This window comes from Aquarana catesbeiana, linkage group LG02, assembly GCF_042186555.1.
Source record: "Aquarana catesbeiana isolate 2022-GZ linkage group LG02, ASM4218655v1, whole genome shotgun sequence".
Classification (NCBI taxonomy): Eukaryota; Metazoa; Chordata; class Amphibia; order Anura; family Ranidae; genus Aquarana; species Aquarana catesbeiana.
The window spans coordinates 422,611,167-422,631,495 of record NC_133325.1 but is presented as its reverse complement, the minus strand read 5'-3'; the positions used below and the strand labels follow the sequence as shown (position 1 = coordinate 422,631,495).

At 41.9% G+C, this 20,329-nt stretch overlaps 1 protein-coding gene across 1 annotated transcript in view; it reads right to left on the bottom strand.

Annotated features, from left to right (window-relative positions):
• Positions 1-6,527: 6,527 nt before the first annotated feature.
• The window catches only part of LOC141127130 (nicotinamide N-methyltransferase-like), a 118,409-nt gene continuing 104,607 nt past the window's right edge, over positions 6,528-20,329 (bottom strand). Inside the window, exons 3-4 of the mRNA XM_073613342.1 lie at positions 9,595-10,029; positions 6,528-6,579 (exon numbers count right to left, since the gene is read on the bottom strand). Coding sequence (XP_073469443.1) covers positions 6,528-6,579; positions 9,595-10,029 — 487 coding nt within the window. The remainder of the gene's footprint in view (positions 6,580-9,594; positions 10,030-20,329) is intronic.

The following is a 20,329-nucleotide window of genomic DNA, read 5'->3' as shown; positions in this document are numbered from 1 at the left end:
TTTGAGCAACCCGGCTAGACAACTAACTAGGGAGGCATCTGTGGTTATCCATTCTGGATTATCCAATGCCTCGCTCTTCAATCCTCCAGGAAATTCAGCACCAAATATCACTGTTTTTCGGGACTTGGTACTGAATGATTTGGCTAATTTGAGAACAAGAGCAGTGCAACCTCAACATGACATTAAAGTTGGAATGGAGGCTTTGTGCAACAGGAAGGACATCATCGTACGTCCCGCGGACAAGGGCGGTGCCATTGTTCTTCTGGATAAAGATTCTTACTCTAAAGAGATGTTAAGGATTCTTTCTGATTCAGACACCTATTCCCCTTTGCCGTCTGACCCAACCCTCACATTCAAACGGGAGTTAAGTGTTTTGGTCGACAAAGGATACAATATGGGGATTCTAAATAAAAAAAGAGAAGGAGTATTTGGTCCCTCTGGCTCCCCGCTTATGTATATACTGCCAAAAATCCACAAGTCCTTGACCAATCCTCCGGGAAGACCCATCATCAGTGGTATAGATTCTATTACTTCACGTGTGGGTAAATATATTGACCACTTTTTACAACCACTGGTGATGGGTACCCCCTCATTTCTTAAGGACACTAAACATGTCCTTAATCTTTTAAGTGAAATTGAGTGGAAAGCCACTTATACATTAGTGACCGCTGATGTTGTGTCGCTTTATACTTCGATACCCCATAAGTTGGGTCATGACGCTGTGCGACATTTTCTCTATCGGGACTCCAACATCTCCACCACGCAATGTAATTTCATGATGGAGTTGTTGGACTTCTCGATCGAGCATAACCATTTTTGGCACAATGGTGGACATTATTTACAAACTAAGGGAGTGGCCATGGGAGCTAAATTTGCTCCCAGTATTGAGAATCTTTTTATGGCCAAATGGGAGGAGGATGTGGTTCTACATGATAGGCCATCCCAGGTTGTCATGTGGAGAAAATTTATCGATGACGTCCTGTGTATTTGGGACGGTGATTCTGAATCCGTGACCACCTTCCTATCCTTTCTCAATAATAATGATAGGGGTATAGTACTCAGTCATGAGGCCAGTCCGACCCAGATCCATTTTTTGGATTTGGTGATTGCAATTGTTGATGGCAGGATCACCACTTCCACCTTTTTTAAACCAACTGACAGGAATAGTTTTATTCCTTTGGATTCCTGCCATCATCGCTCTTGGCTGTTGGCTGTCCCCAAGGGCCAATTTCTGCGTTTAAGGTGGAATTGTTCCGATGTGAATGAGTTTCACAGGGAGGCTTCAATCTTGAAATCTAGATTTTTGAATAAAGGCTATGATGATGCAGCCCTGGACTCTCTAATCTCTGAGGTAGGCAACAGGGATCGTAAGGACCTATTGGGTGATAAATCCCCTCAGGTTGATGACAGAGAGGACTTTGGATTAGCCTGACTACTTATTCTAGTTAGCACTGGGCCATTAAAAGAATCATTAAAAGACATTGGCCGGTCATTAAAAATGATCGGATCCTTGGGCCTTTGTTATCTGACAAACCCTGTGTATTGTTTAGGGGAACCACTAGTTTTAGACACATTTTAGCACCTAATGTCCCAGATCCACCCACACGCCCAACTTTCTTCGGGGATCTTAGAGGTTTTTTTCCCTTGCAGGAGATGTAAAGTCTGCAGGGTTAAAGCGTGGTTGCACCCAAATTTTGAACAATATCTGTATGTATTCTCTTCCTTGCCTAGATGCTGACATGCCGTTTAAAAAAAATTTAAATCACCGTAATTACCTTTTTATTTTTCTATTCTTCTTTGCACTTCCTGGTTCTCCTCCCGTGGGAGTAGGCGTGTTTCTAGCCTCTCCCAGACTCCTGGGAGCTAGTCTCAGGCTTCCCAGGATGCCACTGAGCATGTGCGGGAACGAGCGGTGAATGCTGGGAGCACAGCATTCACCACATCCAGGAAATAAATGCTTGTGGGCTTCAAATGCCCACAATGAAGATGGAAACCACCTGCAGTGAATAATATAAGTTATTCTTTCCGACAAAATCTGACACAGGCGGACATATTACACACAATATGTGAGTATGTAATGCTGAGAAGAAAAGTTTGTGAATGAACTAAAAAAAAAAAAACGATAGATAGGTGGACCCCCGCTTTAATGCACTATGTGACAGAAGATTAACTGAATTTACATCGGAGGGCACAGGTGTCACATATCCTATTAAATCGTTCATAAGATGCACCACTAAATGCGTTGTATACCTTTTAAGGTATCCATGCGGTTTAGAATATGTGGGACGTACTATCCGGATGTTGCACGTCAGACTAGGGGAGCATATCACCAACATAAAGAAAGGCTTTGACAAACATAGTGTCTCCAGACACTATGACCTTAAACACAAAAGAGACCCTAGTGGTACTATCTTTATTGGTTTGGAGAAATATGTTCCCCACTGGCGTGGCAGCAATGGCAAGAGAACCATTTCCAGATCAGAAACTAACTAGATATACAAGCTTGGTTCCCATGCCCCCAATGGCTTGAACGTAGAATGGGACATCAACTGCTATATTAATAACTGTTGATGTCTTCCATAGCTCGTGTCTGCAATATGGGTTGTAGTTTGTAGTCCAACTATATATGTCATGGTAACTCCACATCTCATATTTGCACTCTCCTTTGCATTTTTATATGTCAGACACATATTTGTCTTATATTATATATATATATATATATATATATATATATATATATATATATATATATATATATATATATATATATATATATATATATATATTTATTATCTATTTTTTATTTATGAAAAAATATATATATATATATATATATATATATATATATATATATATATTATATATATATATATATATTATATATATATATATATATATGTGATTTTTTTTTTTGTCATATTTTATTAATTCTGTTTTAGCAATAGGATGGAGATGCTTTTTTCATATTGATCTACATTCATTAGGGGGTTGTCTAGGTTATATATATATTTGATATATTTTTTATATATTTTTTCGTATTATTTATACACACCTCTTATATACACCCCTTTAAAAAGTATTTATTCTGATCCGTATATGAATTTTAAATATTCTCTTAAATGTCCACAAGATGGCACTGCTTTAGTATTACTTTCTCAGTGCTATTTTAGATTCTATTTCTGAACACAGTCTCTGTTTGCCCTATAGGTTTGAAGGGAGTTTTAGCTCCATGTCAAATAGGCTACCTATTTGGGGAGGCTAGAGCCATGTGCAATTAAACCAATCAGGTTCTAGCACTGTTACCCATTAGCCAACGGCTGCGCTTTTCACCGCTCCGCGTGGGCTTGTAAGGCGTGTGCGATTGCGTACCCCTGATAACGTCAGTTGTGACGAAACGGCCGTAGGGTCACAACGTGAACACGCATGCTCATTTTTGTTTTAAATAGCAGTGGGTTTTCATTTATCTCTTATCCCTGCTAGGAATTATGTCTCTGTTGTTTTTAATATTTTTGAATAAATTGGCCAAAGTTTCTCTGCACTATCAGAGTCTTCTCTTTTCTTTTGGAACATTTATGGATTGCCCTAACCGGATTCATGGAAGTGTCTGCTGTTTGCTGTGTGGTAATTACCTCTTGCTAATACATCGCCCAAGGTGTCCCCTCTTTTTCTGCTGACCGGCCACTCACCAAGGAAGCTAGTGTGATCCCAGTAGCGTTTCCTGTGGCTCCAATCACTCTACCAAGCCTGTTTTGACCTCCCTGAATAAGGGTGGTCGCAGGCTTTCCGGTAAGACCCCATTGTTTTACAGGTGACGGGCAGCACCAACGGTGGAATACAGACCTGGGGTCTTGCTTTGGTTATCCCATGTTTGGACTTTACTTCACTCTATGAACTGTTTTCACTATATTTATTGTTTTTCAAAATTGTTGTTTTATATGCACTATCAATTGAATTCATTCATCTGATGTTATTTTTTAAAATTTACAATTATTTTAGCTGATATTAGTCACTCTTTGCACGGTGTTCTTTCACTGTTATATCACGTTTACTGTTTGTGATATTTGTCCAGCGCTGCACTTTTTCTTGTTATTTTTATATTTGTGCCCTAAGATAGGGGCTATAGTGCTCAGCTGCAGGATATCCTTCACGGTTTTATAACAATAATCCATTTTTATACTCACGCACCTAGCGCAATACTTTATTTTTATATTTTGCCCCCTATAGACAGGCCGCCACTGCTGCCAACTGTCATACCCTCCACACTCCTCTCCTGTACATAATGCCAACTGTCTCTCACCACACTCCTCTCTGTACATACTGCCCCCATCATACCCTCCACACTCCTCTCCTGTACATACTGCCAACTGTCATCCTCTCCACACTCCTCTCTTGTACATACTGCTCAATGGCATACCCTCCACACTCCTCTCCTGTACATACCGCCCACTGTCATACCCTCCACACTCCTCTCCTGTACATACCGCCCACTGTCATACCCTCCACACTCCTCTCCTGTACATACCGCCCACTGTCATACCCTCCACACTCTTCTGCTGTGCATACTGTCCACTGTCATACCCTCCACACTCCTCTCCTGTACATACCACCCACTGTCATACCCACCACACTCCTCTCCCGTACATATTGCCCACTGTCATACCCTCCACACTCCTCTCCTGTATATGCTGTCCCCATCATGCCCTCCGCACTCCTCTCCTGTACATATTGCCCCCATTATACCTTCCAAACTCCTCTCCTGTACATACTGCCTACTGTCATCCCCTCCACACTCCTCTCCTGTACATACTGCCCACTGTTATACCCTCCACACTCCTCTCCTGTACATACTGCCCACTGTTATACCCTCCACATTCCTCTCCCTCACCTCTCCCACTTTTATACCACCCATACTCCTTCTCTATGCCTCTTACCCACAAAAACAGTTCTTTAAAATTATATTGAATATCCTCAATTTTACCAGCTCTAGAATGGGCACACTTTTGTTAGTTCAACTAAAGGAAATCTTCTCAGTCCTTATATTTGTTCTGCCCATTATTAGTACTCATTTAATTTTGTGATTACTATTGTGATGTATAGAGGAACATAGGGGATGTCAGCTACTCTAAATATACCACTGGTAATAAAAAAAAAAAAAAAGTGTCCCTGAAAATATTTTTGAAATGTTGCACTTGGGCACTGCTCAAGGACCATCGCGTCAGTAGGGTGCCCCATGAGAGGCTCCTGGGATCCTGTGGTAGATATACATTATGGCATAACCTAAGTATGCACAGCATATTAGCACATTAGGGTACACTTACCTGTCAGACTGAGCCCTCCAGCGCTGCGCTGTGATCAATCCGGCAGGTGCCAGGCGCTTCCATCTTTACCCAGTCTTCCTTCCGGGTTCTGTGCCTTTGGTCACTGGCCTTGGCCTGGCTGCATTGCTGTCATTCCCACGCATGCTCCTGTGCATCCTCCCTCTATTTAATTTGTTATAACAAAAATTGTTTGCATTTTTATTTATTTATAAAAAAAAACCCCACCAAAATCCTCAGCACCAGGCCCATGATGTTCTTAATTTGGCCCGGCTCTGCAGTCAGCCAAAGTGGCCAAAAACTTAGGTAAACTAGGCTGAAAACTGCATAGACTGATGAAACCCTGAACTTGCATTTTTGGATGCAAAGTCAACAGTCCGGTAAGACTCTGCTGCCCTTCTACTAACTAAACTTAAGATACAGTATGTAAACGAAATACTAAAAATGTGTAAATAAAACTATTTTTGTCTTTTAAATGTAGTTGCACACGGTTTTTATATTGTGTTATGCCATGTACACACGACCGGTTTTCCCGTCGGAATAAACTCTAAAGGTTTTTCCGATGGAGTTCTGCTGAAACTGTCTAGCGTACACACAATCACACCAAAGTCCGATCGTCAAGAACGCGGTGACGTACACCACGTACGACGGGACTAGAAAAAGTAAGTTCAATAGCCAGTAGCCAATAGCCTCCGTCTCGTACTTGCTTCAGAGCATGCGTCGTTTTTAGTCTGTCGGAACAGCATACAGACGAGCAGTTTTCCCAATTGGAATTGGTTCCGTCGGAAATATTTAAAACATTTTCTATTTCTAGGTCCGTCAGAATTTTCGAAAAAAAAGAAAGTCCGATGAGGCCTACAGACGATCGGAATATACAATGAAAAGAATCCGACTGACTTTTTCTGTCGGACATTCCGCTTGTGTGTACGCGTCATAAGTTGAGGTTTACTAGGTTTGTAGAAGACAGAGGGACCATGGGACACAATAAAGAAAATCAATTCTGTGTGGGTCACAGCAAATAGTGGCCAGATGACATTTGAAGTGGTTTAAAGGGTAATGATTAAATTACATATGTTTCTGCAGGCAAATATAACTTATTTTCTGACTATGGAAAAAAAAAAAAAAAAAAAAAAAAGAAATAAAATGTGTTTATTACAGGACCATACTAGAATAAAAACACAAACAATATAACAATGTCTGGATATATTAGCTTTATGAAAACTTGTTGATAATATTGAGATTTGTGACATCATGAGACTGGATTCTGGGAGACAAAGAGATAGATTTAATATTTTAGATTACAGGTAATATAGTGAATATTTTAGCAATTGTCATCTTTATTAATGTAGAACAAATCATATATTATATCCTTAGTATATGGCCAGCTAACAGGAATCAAATACAAGGGCTGTATCGAAAAATAATGCAAAATTGGGCATACCGTTTTTGTTAATTTACATACTATAGGTCATTCAAATTTCACATGTTGGTAGAGTAACTCTTCCTCTATGCAAAGCTATTCAACATAGTCTCCATCACAAGCGATGCATTTATGTTATCATTAAAACCAACTCTTGAATTATTTTTGAAAGTATTCAGGTGTGCACTGTTGTACCAACTTTTTCAGAGCCACTTTATCCTTGCCTGTGTCATTAAACCAATGTCCCCAAAGACTGTCCTTCACTGGACCGAGCAAATGGAAGTCGGATAGTGCTGTACAATGGAAGGGGGACCACTGGCCTGCCAAATTTACTGACTGCCTGATTAATTGCCAGAGATGTGTGGGCTTGTGCCAGTGGCGGCCCGTACATTACGGGCACCGCCACCCCTAGCACCTCCGCTGCCCTCCCTATTCATGTGCCTGGCCCCTAGACACATGAAATACTATGGCGGGGATAAGCGGGGGGTGTGTATTTTGAAGCACGTGATAGAGCCAGAGGCTCTAATAGGTTTCAAAATAGGATGGGCTCTGTTGTGTGGCATAGCGAATGAATTTTCACACTAACATTCCTCCCTGCCAATCAAGGAGGAGAGCTGCCGAGGAGGAGACCCCCATCACTACAGGAGGAGAGGAGCAGAGCCCTGCCACACGTGCGGTAAGTGCTGCCGGACCGGCCGCACGCGGGGGGGGTGGGGGTGGGGGGGGGGGGGGTGATGCAGTGAAGTGACAGCTGAGCCAGGGGACGTGCCTGGCTGCATATACTGGGCACAGGTGGCGGCATATGATAGGCACAAGTGGCTCCATAGGATGGGAACAAGTGGCTACAGTTGATTGCCACAAGTGGCTGAATATACTGGGCACAAGTGGCTGCATTTGATGGGCGCAGTGGCTGCAATTGATTGGGGGGGGGGGGGGGGGTTCAGTATTTTTCAGTTTGTTTGCGCCCCCACAAAAATTTGGAGCACCAGCCGCCACTGGCTTGTGCATTGGCATGGTGAATGTGGATCATTTTTAGATTCTTGTTTTAGTCTCTTCCTCCTAATGGCTTCTCTACACTTCTTAAAGTGTTACTAAACCCAAGACCCTGCATTCACTATATCTGGTCTCCCACAATACACTGAACATGGAAATGCAATTATTTTAGTAAATATAAACTGCTAAATACCTTTTCTCATCAGCAGTTAGAGTCTTGTGACTTCTATGAGTGTCTAGTTAAAGCTTGTAGAAGGAGTTTTCATTCTTTTCCGACTGTCCTATGAGGCTGCAGGACCCCCGACCTTCTGTCTGGCTAGTGCCGATTGGCCCTGTGCTGATCACATGCACCCTTCCAAAAAAAAAAAAAAAAAAAAAAAAAAAAAAAAAAAAAAAAACTCACTAGTAATACACACCAAACTGAGCATGTGCAGAGTGCCCCTAATTATCAGGAGATGGATTGGGGTAGTGGAAAAAGAGGAAGATCAGAGAAGACAGGATCAAACCGCCTTTTTACACAATGTGGAGGATCAACCCCTTGGGTTCCACAGTGAGTAGAACAAGCATGCTTTACTGCATACACAGACTTATTTTACTGTTGTAGGTTTAGTAACACTTTATGTGTGTCTTAATGTGCCACTCACTGGTCACAGAACAGCCATATGCCGGAAAATATTCCAGAATTATATCCTTTTTATCACAAAAAAAGTCACAATGGTTTTCTGTGCTGATTGCTGGCTCTTCACAGTCTTAGGCCAGTCTTAGGCCTTGGGGAGGAGGTGTGACTTAATTTCAAGGATTCATTCTTAGTTTCTGGATCATAAAGATACACCCATATTTCATCCTCTGTCACCAGACTGGCAAAACAGTGTCTTTTACTTGGCTTCAAACCAGAGGCGTAACTAGAAACTTCAGGGCCCCGGTGCAAGAAATCATGAAGGGCCCCCCCGAAAGAGCATGATTTTGGTGTTGGGGGGGTGGAAGCGGTGGTACTTGAGGGAAGCGGCAGTTCTTGGGGGGGGGGGGGGGGGGGGTAGCTGCGGTGATACTTGAGGGGGGTAGTGGCAGTGCCATCCTCTCTCACCACCACCTCTGCCTCTTACTGATCCCATCCCCCACCACCGATCTCGTAGCCATCCCCCCCATCTCCTCTGTTGTAGAGGTGATGGGGGGGATAGGATCAATAAGAGGCAGAGGTGGTGGAGGTTGGGATCGATTGCACTGCAAAATGTCACTTTACTTACCGTCCATCAATCGAGTCACCTCAGATTTCCGTCACATGCCGCCTCCAGGAATGCCTTGCCTCATGGGTAATCAGGACAGGGACTCCATGCAGTCGCAGAGGGGAGAGCGACTCCCTGACTTCACTCAATTGGCGTCAGCAGGTCTGCTGACTTTATTTTTCAGGGGCCACCCCGCCTCCCTACATTCTTTGTCTCTGGATAGGCGGGGGCGAGGCAGTCCACAGTCTCAGAGCTGCCTATGCCTTCTCTCTCCCTCCCCCCTCCCTGCCCCCCCCCCCCCCCTCAGCAGTCGAAAGCCCCCCTCCCCGAGGCGGAATGAACCAACACATGCCACCTTTACCACAGCAGCCAGAATGGGTACAGAACAGTCAGGCGGCCCCTCCTGAAGTGGCAGAACTACAGGGCCCAGTCACAAGTGCGACTGCTGCGACCCTGATAATTCCGCCACTGCTTCAAACACTTCCAGCATATCAATATGAATTTGAGAGATGAGTTTAACAATGGCACAAGTGCATCGCTTGTGATAGAGACTATGTTGAGTAGTAGATTTATATAGGAGTTAGACTACTAACAAGTGAAATTTGAATGACCTATGTAAAGTTAATAAAAACGTTATGCTTACTTTTGCATTTCCTTTTTCGCCACCAGGAAAAAGTTGGCCAAGCTGTCGGCAATGTGAAAGTGAGCCATTCTTTCTGGGATTGGCAATATTTCCATGCTTTGTATTGTGCATCCAGCCTGGGTGATCGCACCCCTCACAGCATCTTCATCTAGTGAAAGACAGAAGAAAGCCTTCTGCTGTACCATGTAGTAGGTGTTCCCCAGGGCTCCGATAAGCACCAGGTGTCCTCCTGGTCTAAGCAGTCTTGTGATATTCTGAATAGAGCAGCGATAAGACTCCAGGTCTTTACAGGCGGTCTCCAAGCAAAGGGAGGTGATCAGGCAGTCTGCAGCGGGGACCTCAATGGGATCCAGTGGATTACTCCTGGTCACATTACACTTCAGAACCTTCTGTATTCTGGACCGCAGCTTGTTCCGCTTTTCTTCCCACTTGTCCCTGCTTTAAACATGAAATAGAAAACTAGATAAATCTTTGAATGACTTTTTATACTGGACCTGGATTACAGCATACTAAATAATGTGTCAGTTTAGCTCTTCCAGGTATTTATCAACTTTTACAGAGACCACAGTATTCCCCCGGGCCCTGACAATGCCTTCATCTGTTTGGTCACCAGAAGGATAGAATCATCTTTGTTCAGATATCAGTCAGGGTCTCCGTCTACTTCCTGGACTAAAATATTGTTTTAGAGACAACATAATCACCTAAACCCTGGTGGCTGGTCAGTTCTTGGCTGTGTTCACAAGGTGTGTCAAAAAAAGACCCACTTTAAGGTTTTTAGGACTGGTAAAGTGTGAAAGGGGGGGGACTTCATAAATTGCAAGTGTTTGTTCCTGTTTTTTCCTCTGTTAGGAAGTAGGGATGAGCTGAACACGCCCCCGGTTCGGTTCGCAGCAGAACAGGAGAACAGACAAAAAATTTGTTCAAAAACGCAAACACCGTTAAAGCCTTTAGGACACAAAACGTGAAAAATCAAAAGTGCTCATTTTAAAGGCTTATATGCAAGTTATTGCCATAAAAAAAAAAAAAAAAAAAAAAAAAAAAAAGTGTTTGGGGACCCGGGTCCTGCCCCAGGGGACATGTATCAATGCAAACAAAAAGTTTTAAAAAACGAACTTTTTTTCGGAAGCAGTGATTTTAATAATGCTTAAAGTGAAACCATAAAAATGAAATATTCCTTTAAATATCATGCCTGGGGGTCCCCTTAGTCTGCCTGTAAAGTGGCGCATCTTTCTGATGTGTTTTACTGTGCCGCAGCAAAATGACATTTCTAAAGGAAAAAAAAATTTAATTTAAAAACTGCCCGCGGCTGTAATGTATTGTCCGATACTGGCAATATAGATAAAAATACCCCCAAAAAAATGGCATGGATGTCCCCCCAAAATCCTTACCAGACCCTTAAGGTCTGGTATGCATATTAAGGGGAACCCCGCACCCAAATTAAAAAAAAAAAAAAAAAAAGCGTGGGGGTCCCCCAGGCTCTATATACTCTGAACAGAATATACATATACACACACACACATATATACATATACACACACACACACACACACACACACACACACACACACATTATACGGCCTGCCCTATAAACCATGTAGAAAATTGGGCCTGAGGTGTTGGTGGTACCAGAACATTGTAAGCCCTCACAGTTACTCCTGTTGGGTGTGGGAATGGGCCCTGCTGTGAAATATTATATCAATAATTGTAATTACATGCCCCTGTTAAACAGGGGCAGACGAATTGGGCCTTGGGTGGTGGTGCTACAACACTGTAACCCCTCACAGATACTCTTGTTAGGAGCAGGAATGGGCCGTGCTGCGAAACATGACTGCCAGCTTCTTGTCTTGCTGTGGCACCCCCTCTCTCTAGGCTCACGTTACTCCGTTCCTCAACCTGGGAACCAACATCGTAGCCTTCAAATCGCTGCGCGTCCTCCAGCAGCATATAACCGGCACAGTGGTCGAATAATTCTGTGGACTCCTCCACACATGATGGTGGGGCTACGGAAGGAGTGACTGGACAAGGAGCCGGTGGAATAGGCTGCTTTGGCAGCTGCGTTGGAAGGCAAACTACTCTGAGCCTGGGTGACAGAGGATGAGGACGGCTTTGTTATCCACTCCACCAACTCTTCTGCATGTTGTGGCTCAATAACACGGCCACCAGCAGCAAAAAAGGACAAGCGTGCCCCACGGCCATCTGCAGAGGGTGCACCATGTCCACGACTACCAAAACTGACTGCAGACACAGAGGCTGCTTGCCCTCTTTTAGTGGCCAGTGAGCGTCTGCCTCTTTTTGCTGGCCTTCCGGACATGATGTATTTTTTGTTTTGCAACACCACACTACACTGTATTAGATACTGTGTACGCCGCCTGAAGTGTATTAGAAAGTATACAACGACGACACTGTATTAGATACTGTGTACACAGCCTGCACTGTGTTAGCAACTGTACAACAGCTGCACTGTATACACCACCAGAAGTGTAGTAGAAACTGTACACACTATTAGCAACTGTAAATATAGAGATCTATCTATATCAAATACACTGCCACTAACTGAATAACCTGCCTGCTTAATCTAACTCAAGCTCTCTCTCTGTCCACTCCAACAACACTAAACATGGCCGCTCTGTAAGCAGCCTTATATAGTGTGGGGTGTGGACTTAGTCCCCCTAAACCATGATTGGCCAAAGGCACCCTGCCTTTGGCCAAATATTGCTCTCAGCAGAGCGTGCTGTGATTGGCCAAAGCATGCAGGTCAGGTGCAAGCTTTGGCCAATCATCATGTAGCAATGCACTGCGATCTCGCAGTGCATTATGGGGCTTTCCGCGGTGCTCAGATTTTCCGCTTACGCCCAATATGTTCGGTTCATTTTAGAACGAACGAACACCCAATGTTCGAGTCGAACTTATGTTTGACTCGAACCACTGGCTCATCCATAATAGGAAGGATATCACTGAACTGGAGCTTTAGGATACTAGGCCATATATACAGTCATGTGAAAAAAGTAAGTAACCCCCATGGAAATTTCTACATATTTGAACCGGTAAACATTCGATTTTAATTTAAATAGTGCCTGCAGATAGCAGCAATACAAATAATTAGAACCTCATGAGGAAGTATACAAGTGGAACCTGTCTAATTTATTTCCCAAACATTTAGGGTCTGGCGCTATTGGCAATTGTGGTGTCATTATGTCAAGATCAATGGAGCTCTGCTAAGCCTAGTACACACAAGTCAATTGTTGGGCGGCATTGACTGGTTCAAAAGAAACTGGCCGACATTCGGGCCCTGTGTACTGCAGCTGGTCGGACTGTCAATGGGGCATGACTGAATAAGGTCTGCCGACCACCCCCCACACTGCGCTCTCAGCCAATGGCTGGGAGCACTGACCAGAGTGTTCTGGCGGGGGGGGCTGTCCCCCTGTCAGCACTCAATAGCACAGCAGACGAGATTGCTGTACTAACATTGGATTATTAATAAAGCGGCTCTTCTGAAGCTCACAGGTTTTTTTTTATTCAGCCCTGCTGGGTTGAATGAAAAAAAAAAAAAACAAAAAAAAAAAAAAAAAGACACACTAGTAGTGTGTACTAGGCTTTAGGCTCTATTGATGCCTATGAGTCTGACAATGGATTTATAAAGATCGCCAAATCCTGAAGTATCCTTTCCCCATACAGCTACCCAACCCACCCCCCTTGCGCGCGCCCCCCCCCCCCCCCCCCCCCATCTACTTCTCTATTGTAATTTCTTTACTCTGCTCCTCTCTTCCTTCATCTGCGCTTCTACCTCTATTTTCAAGCTACTGGTCCATATCTGACATTTGTGCATCTTATGGATTCTCCTTATTCAAAATATCTAGTTTGGATTGTAGTTTCTCCATATACTCGTTTTCACTTTAGAGGCAGCACTTTAGTTGTTCCCCAAAGTCTGAGTTTGCTAAAGATATTTTGATCTAACTCCTATATATTATTTTCAATTCTCAGTTAAACTATACAGTACGTTTGACATGTCATAAAACGTCAGGTAGGTATTGAAAGTAATAAGTGGCACAAATTTAAAAAATACTTGCTAATTTGTAAAGAGCCAGCTGGCCCAGCAGATTGAAACCAAGAGCTGGTTGTCTGATGTGTTCACAAATCTCCAAGGACCTCCAAAGTTTAATTTTAAGTTGTTTGGGTAACTCTTGCAACAACTGTGGTAAAATTGCATGCATGTACACTTAGAGATTGCACCAGTTTATTCTGCATGAAAAGGCAAGTTCTGAAAAGCCTTTGCTGTCCAAAATGAAGATTAACCTCCTCACGCCCTCGCTATAGCCGAAAGATGTCTACAGCGCGGGCCTAAATTGCCGGGATTCCATGTATGTCCTCCCATGCATGAGCTTCCTGCGAGCCCCCTGCAGGTTGATCACAGATCCGCTAATCACAGATTGGAGTAAGGGGCTGATCCCGGCCCCTTACCACTTGATCAGCCGTCAGCCAAATGACAGCTGATCACATGATGTAAACAGAAGAACCTAATCAGTTTTTTTTTCCCCTCATGCTGACAGCGTGAGGAGAAAAAAAAAAAAAGCCGATTACCAGATTCTGGCAGAGGAACATTGGTTCTGCACACGGGCACTGCTTAACAGCAGTGGATGTCTACCAGTGCCATCTGCCAGTGCCCACCAGTGCCACCTACCAGTGCATATCAGTGCTGCCAGTGTCCATTAGTGCCTCATTATCAGTGTCACCTACCAGTGCCCATCAGTGCAGCCTCATCAGTGCTAATAGATGAAGGAGAAAAATTACCTGTTTGAAAAATTTTATAACAAACTAATAAAGTTTTTTTTTTCTATTTCTAAGTGTTCAGTCTTTTTTCGTTTAAGCAAAAAATAAAAAAAACCCCAGCAATGATTAAATACAACCAAAAGAAAGCTCTATTTGTGTGAAAAAAAAAAAGATAAAAATTGTATTTGGGTACAGCGTTGCATGACTGCGCAATTGTCATTCAAAGAGTGACAGCGCTGAAAATTGGCCTGGGGGACTTGCTATCCTGGTAAAATCAAATTTTGCTAGGGGGCGCATGTGTGGCAGCCTGAGGTGAAGGTAATGTTACCTTAGAGCTCCGCTCCTCGGGAGTTTTCATCGGAGGACTACAGGTTCCAGTGAACTAGCAAGTATCCCAAAACTACAGAAAATCCTACCTAATACGGTCAGCTTCACTGACAATGGTCTTGAGCGCTCCTAAAACGAAAATTAAAGCAGGAAAAAAAAAAAAAAAAAGGAAGGAAACGGCACACAGGCTGGCGACTGGAATGGCGGCGGCATCCTCTCCCCCACAGCACAGCGGTGAATACACTAAAAAATCTTTACCTCACAGTCAGAAGACACAGGCTGCTAACGGTGAGTCTGAATATGAATACTGTGAATTACAAGCTGCTACACAGTCTGACATCTTCAAAAAATTTGAATGTATGCTTCAGAAAGCCCTCAAACAGACTTCTGATCATATAACTGACAAACTGACTAAAGAAATTAGAGAACTAGGTCAGAGAACAGCTGACTTAGAACTGAGGGTTGATGAAATTGATAATTTTACACAGAACTACATGTCTGAGATGAAGGTACTAAAAGAGGAAAACCTTACATTACAAAATCGTTTAGAGGACCAAGAGAACAGAGATCGATCGAATCTGCGAATCAGGGGAATCCCTGAATCTGTTCTAGACCTGCAGGCTAATATCACGGCGCTCTTTCAAGAATTATTACCTGGAACCCCTATTGACAGGTTCGAAATGGATAGAGTGCATAGAGCGTTAGCCCCACGCAAAATAAATGGTCCCCCGAGGGATATTATAGCTAAATTGCACTTTTACAGAACCAAAGAACAGATACTAACAGCTGCCAGAGGGAGAGAATCTCTTAGCTTCCAGGGCAATACCTATCAACTCTTCAGATTTGTCCCCAATAACAGTTGCAAAAACACGCGCACTTAAACCTCAACTCCAGGTACTCCAGAGAAATCAAATTTCCTATCAATGGGGATTTCCTTTTTGTCTCAGATTTACTCATTTGGAAACAAAATATGTTTGTCGATCTTCAGAGGACTTGAAGTCAGCCCTATTTGATATGGGCCTAGCCGAAGCAATCTTACCAAATGACCAGTCTCATAGGCGCTCAGCTTTTCGTTCTACACAGCAAAACAAAGACCCAAAACCCAGCTATTCCACATCTTCCCATCAAAATCTTAACAAGCGAGGTCGATATGAACATTCACCACCAAACAATGAGGATTCAATGGACTGACAATCTAAGCCAGACTAGTTATTTGTCCTTGCTACTTTTTTCCAGCACAGTATGCTGACAGTTAATTAACTGGCCATATTCATGACTAAAATGAGTTATGGCTACATACCATTGTTATGTTACAAAAATTTTTTTTTTTTTTTTTATATTTTTTTATATTAATTTTTTTCTGTTTTTTTCCCTCAAGTTTTTGAACTTTTTCTTCTTTTTTGTAAAAATTTAAGCGAAATTTTTCCATGATAGTAATGGAATAGTTCCTGTGGTCCTCTGATGTTATACATCCCTTAGGAATTTCTTGTTGCCCTTTATTCCACCTAAGGACTCCTACCATTGTTATGGGGGTCTCTATTGGTGGTCCCGGACCCTCTCAGAGAGTTCTAAAAACTCTGAGATGCTCCTACAACCTATTATTTAGCCTTTATATACTACTAAATTGTCTTCATATTTGGGTTTGTTCGATTCTCCTCTCCTCTTTTTCTATTCTATTGCTTCTTTCTTTAATCTTTGCTATTCCCTCCTGACTCTCGGGTTGGTGATCCTGGCTCTCGGCGAGTACGCTGCTTGTTATGCTATAATATTCGCATTCGTTGTTTTATGGCTCCTTTAAATATCTTGTCATTAAATGTACAGGGGTTTAATACTCCACATAAGCGAACCAAGGCTTTACGCTCTTTTGCTATGAAAAAAGCTAATATTATATGTTTGCAGGAAACGCATTTTACTGACAAAGTTTATCCCAAATTTCTTTCATCATCATATCCACAATTCTATACTGCTTCAGCTACGGTTAAACAGCGTGGAACTCTCATTGGTTTTCACCGTTCCACTCCGTTTAACCTTGTATCCAAAATAACAGACCCTGAAGGACGATATGTTCTTCTAACAGGATTTATTTCTGATAATCCTATCACTATTGTGTCTTATTATGCCCCTAACAAACGCCCAACTGCTTTCTTATCCCACCTTTTTCAACTTATAGAAGTACATAAGTTTGGTACTGTTATTTGTGGGGATTCTAATGCTACTATTTTCCTGTTCTTAGATAAATCTCCCCCTGGACCTACCACAAACTCAATAAACCTAACTTTTCAACATCTACTCACCACTCATAGCCTGGTAGATACTTGGCGAGAGATGAACCCTATTAGTAGGCACTTCACTCATTATTCTTATCCGCATAACTCTTTTTCACGAATAGATCATATTCTAATCCCGTCAAGTATGCTACCAGAAATCAGATCATCCAAAATCATTCCTTTTCCATGGACAGACCACTGCGCAGTATTCATTACCATTGCTTCCACAATTCCTAGATCACACGATACCACTTGGTGTATAAACGATTCAATTCTGACCCACCCTTCTCATCGTGTTGAGATTGAAAAAGCACTTTCTGATTACCTAAAATCCAATGATACAGACGATGTCTCTGCTATTACATTATGGGAGGCGCACAAGGTAGTCATTAGGGGTAGACTGATACAACAAGCAACTAACCTTAAAAGAGAATGCAAACTGTTGTTTGCAAAACTTGAATCTACCTTTAATGACTGTCAAACTTTTCAAACCTCCCCGAATGCTACCAATAGTACCAAACTAGAAAAAGCCCACCTGGATCTAGATCTTTTTCTTACTGATACCGCAGATAAACTTATAAGTAAACGCCAGCATGTTCAATATCGCAGGGCAAATAAACCTGATACACCTATGGCCAGAATTTAAAAAAATTCACAACATATACATACGCCTATCAGATTGAAAGTATCCCGGGAATCTTACACTAGTAACCCAGTGAAAATACTCGCTCGAAGTTATCTAAACTATATTCTTCTGCCTCAAATTTTGATAAAACTAAAGCAGACACACTGTTCTCCAATATCACGCTTCCTAACCTTGATCAACAACAGAAAGATCTTCTTGAATGTCCAATTACAGATACTGAAGTCCTTAACGCAATAAAATCTTTAAAATTACATAAAAGACCAGGCCCAGATGGATTTTCGGCAACATATTATAGACAATTTGCATCAATCTTAACACCTGTCTTAACTAAAGCCTTCAATTCGATCCTTAAAAGGTAACTCATTTAGAACAGACTCCCACCTCTATAATAGCAATGATCCCCAAACCACATTCTGACTCCTCCTGGACTAATTATCGTCCTATATCCCTCCTAAATCTCGATATAAAATTAATTGCTAAAATTTTGGCCACTAGACTGAATAATATTATTGGCCTACTAATCCATAAAGACCAAACAGGCTTTATGCCTAAACGCCAAGCTGGAGATAATATCAGGAGAGCACTCTTACTTATTAATGTGGCTAAAACTAGACGAATCCCAGCTTGCCTTGTATCCTTAGACATAAGGAAAGCATTCGATTCGGTTACGTGGCCTTATATGGAATATGTCCTTGGTAAATGGGGATTTGGAAACAATTTTTTAACCTGGGTCTCATCCTTATACAATAATCCTAGAGCATATATCAAATATGCAGGCTATAAGTCAACAATGATTGATATCAAAAGAGGCACGAGACAAGGATGCCCTCTTTCCCCTCTACTTTTTGCCCTAATAATAGAACCCCTGGCACACCTTATTAGAACCAATCCTGACATTAAAAAGGTATCGAACTAGGTGGTTATCACCATAAACTATGTCTCTTTGCGGATGACATTCTCATATTTTTGTCTCATCCCCATATATCCACCCCTAATCTACTAAAAACACTAGATAATTCTTGCCCAAATATCAGGACTACATGTTAATCCAACAAAATCAAATGCATTAAATATTTCCTTATCTCAATTAGATCTTCGGCAGGCACAAACTTCCTTACCCTTTACTTGGGTTCCAAAGCAGCTTCCATACCTAGGAATAAAACTCACAATCTCTCTTAAAGACCTTTTTGCGGCAAATTACTTACCCCTCCTTAAAACAAACTTCCGGCTTCCTGAAACAATGGGCTCTTCTATCATTGTCATGGTTGGGAAGGATTAATGCGGTAAAGAGGTCAATCCTGCCGAAATTCTTATATTTAGGGTACTCCCCATTTCTTTACCATCTTACCTTCTTAGACTTACTCAACGTAGAGTTATGTCCTTCATTTGGGGTACCACCAAACCTCGTATACCTAAATCTACGCTTTACCTTAATAAATTGAGTGGTGGTTTGGCATTGACCAACTTTTCCTCCTATTTCTACGCTGCACAGCTAGCACTTATACCCAAGTATCATACTTCTGTAGAAGCTCCCCTATGGGTAGCTATTGAATCAGTGGAAAGTGACCCTATCTCAGTGGCAAATATGTTTTGGCTCTGTCCTGCTGATAGGATTAGAAAGATGTATTCTATCACGAAACAGACTAAAGCAGTATGGGATAAATGTAAATTTGCACATAATCTTCAACCAACACATAATCCCTTGCTTTCATTTCTTAATAATCCAGCCTTTTATCCTGCCTGGAAATTCCCAAAATCATTCTCTGCATGGACCTCTACGAACCTGACTCGTTTATACAATCTTTCCTCGACTAAAGCTATTTATACATTTCCTGTACTATGTGAAACCTTTGGGTTACCTAAAACTGAAATATTTCGATATTTACAAATTAAAAATTTTTATGAACCACTTCTTAGTACAGGCTCAACTCTTAATCAAATGACTCAATTTGAGCGGATTTGTATAAGTGATCCACACATTAGAGGACTTATCTCAATATTATATTTCCAACTTAATATGATATCTAGTGAGTTTCTACCCTCATACACAACTAAATGGGCACAAGATATGAGTCGAGTGTTTAACAAGATTGGTTGAATATATGGTCAGCCACCAAAACTTCCTCTCCAAATTGTTTTGCTGTAGAAACTAATTACAAGGTTCTAGCACGCTGGTACCTTGTACCAGCTAGAATAGCTAAATTTGTCCCCACATATTCACCTAATTGCTTTAGAGGATGTGACACAGCAGGAACACATTTTCACATATGGTGGCAATGCCCCGTAGTTGAAGAATTCTGGAAGAATATATTTCTTATGGCTTCTAAAGCCCTGGAAATCACGATTTCTCCAGATCCTGCAACGGCACTCCTAAACCTTAAACCCACAATGCTCACCCATACTCAATTCCAATGGTTTATCCAACTTAGCACTGCAGCTAAACAAACGATTGCCAAGGCGTGGAAGTCCCAAAATCTAATTCTTGCTGAAGCTAAAAACACAGAATGAACAGAGCACTTTTATACGCCAAGATGACAGCTATTGAAGAAAATAAAATAAATAAAATTTTGCAAAATTTGGCAACCATGGGTTAAAAACTACCTCCCTACAGATTTTGACCAATCTGTTACCACACTAAGATATATATCATATTACTGAAATATATATTATATTTGTATACCTAATGAGAGCTGGATCATCATCCCGGGAAACTTTTTTTTCCCCTCTT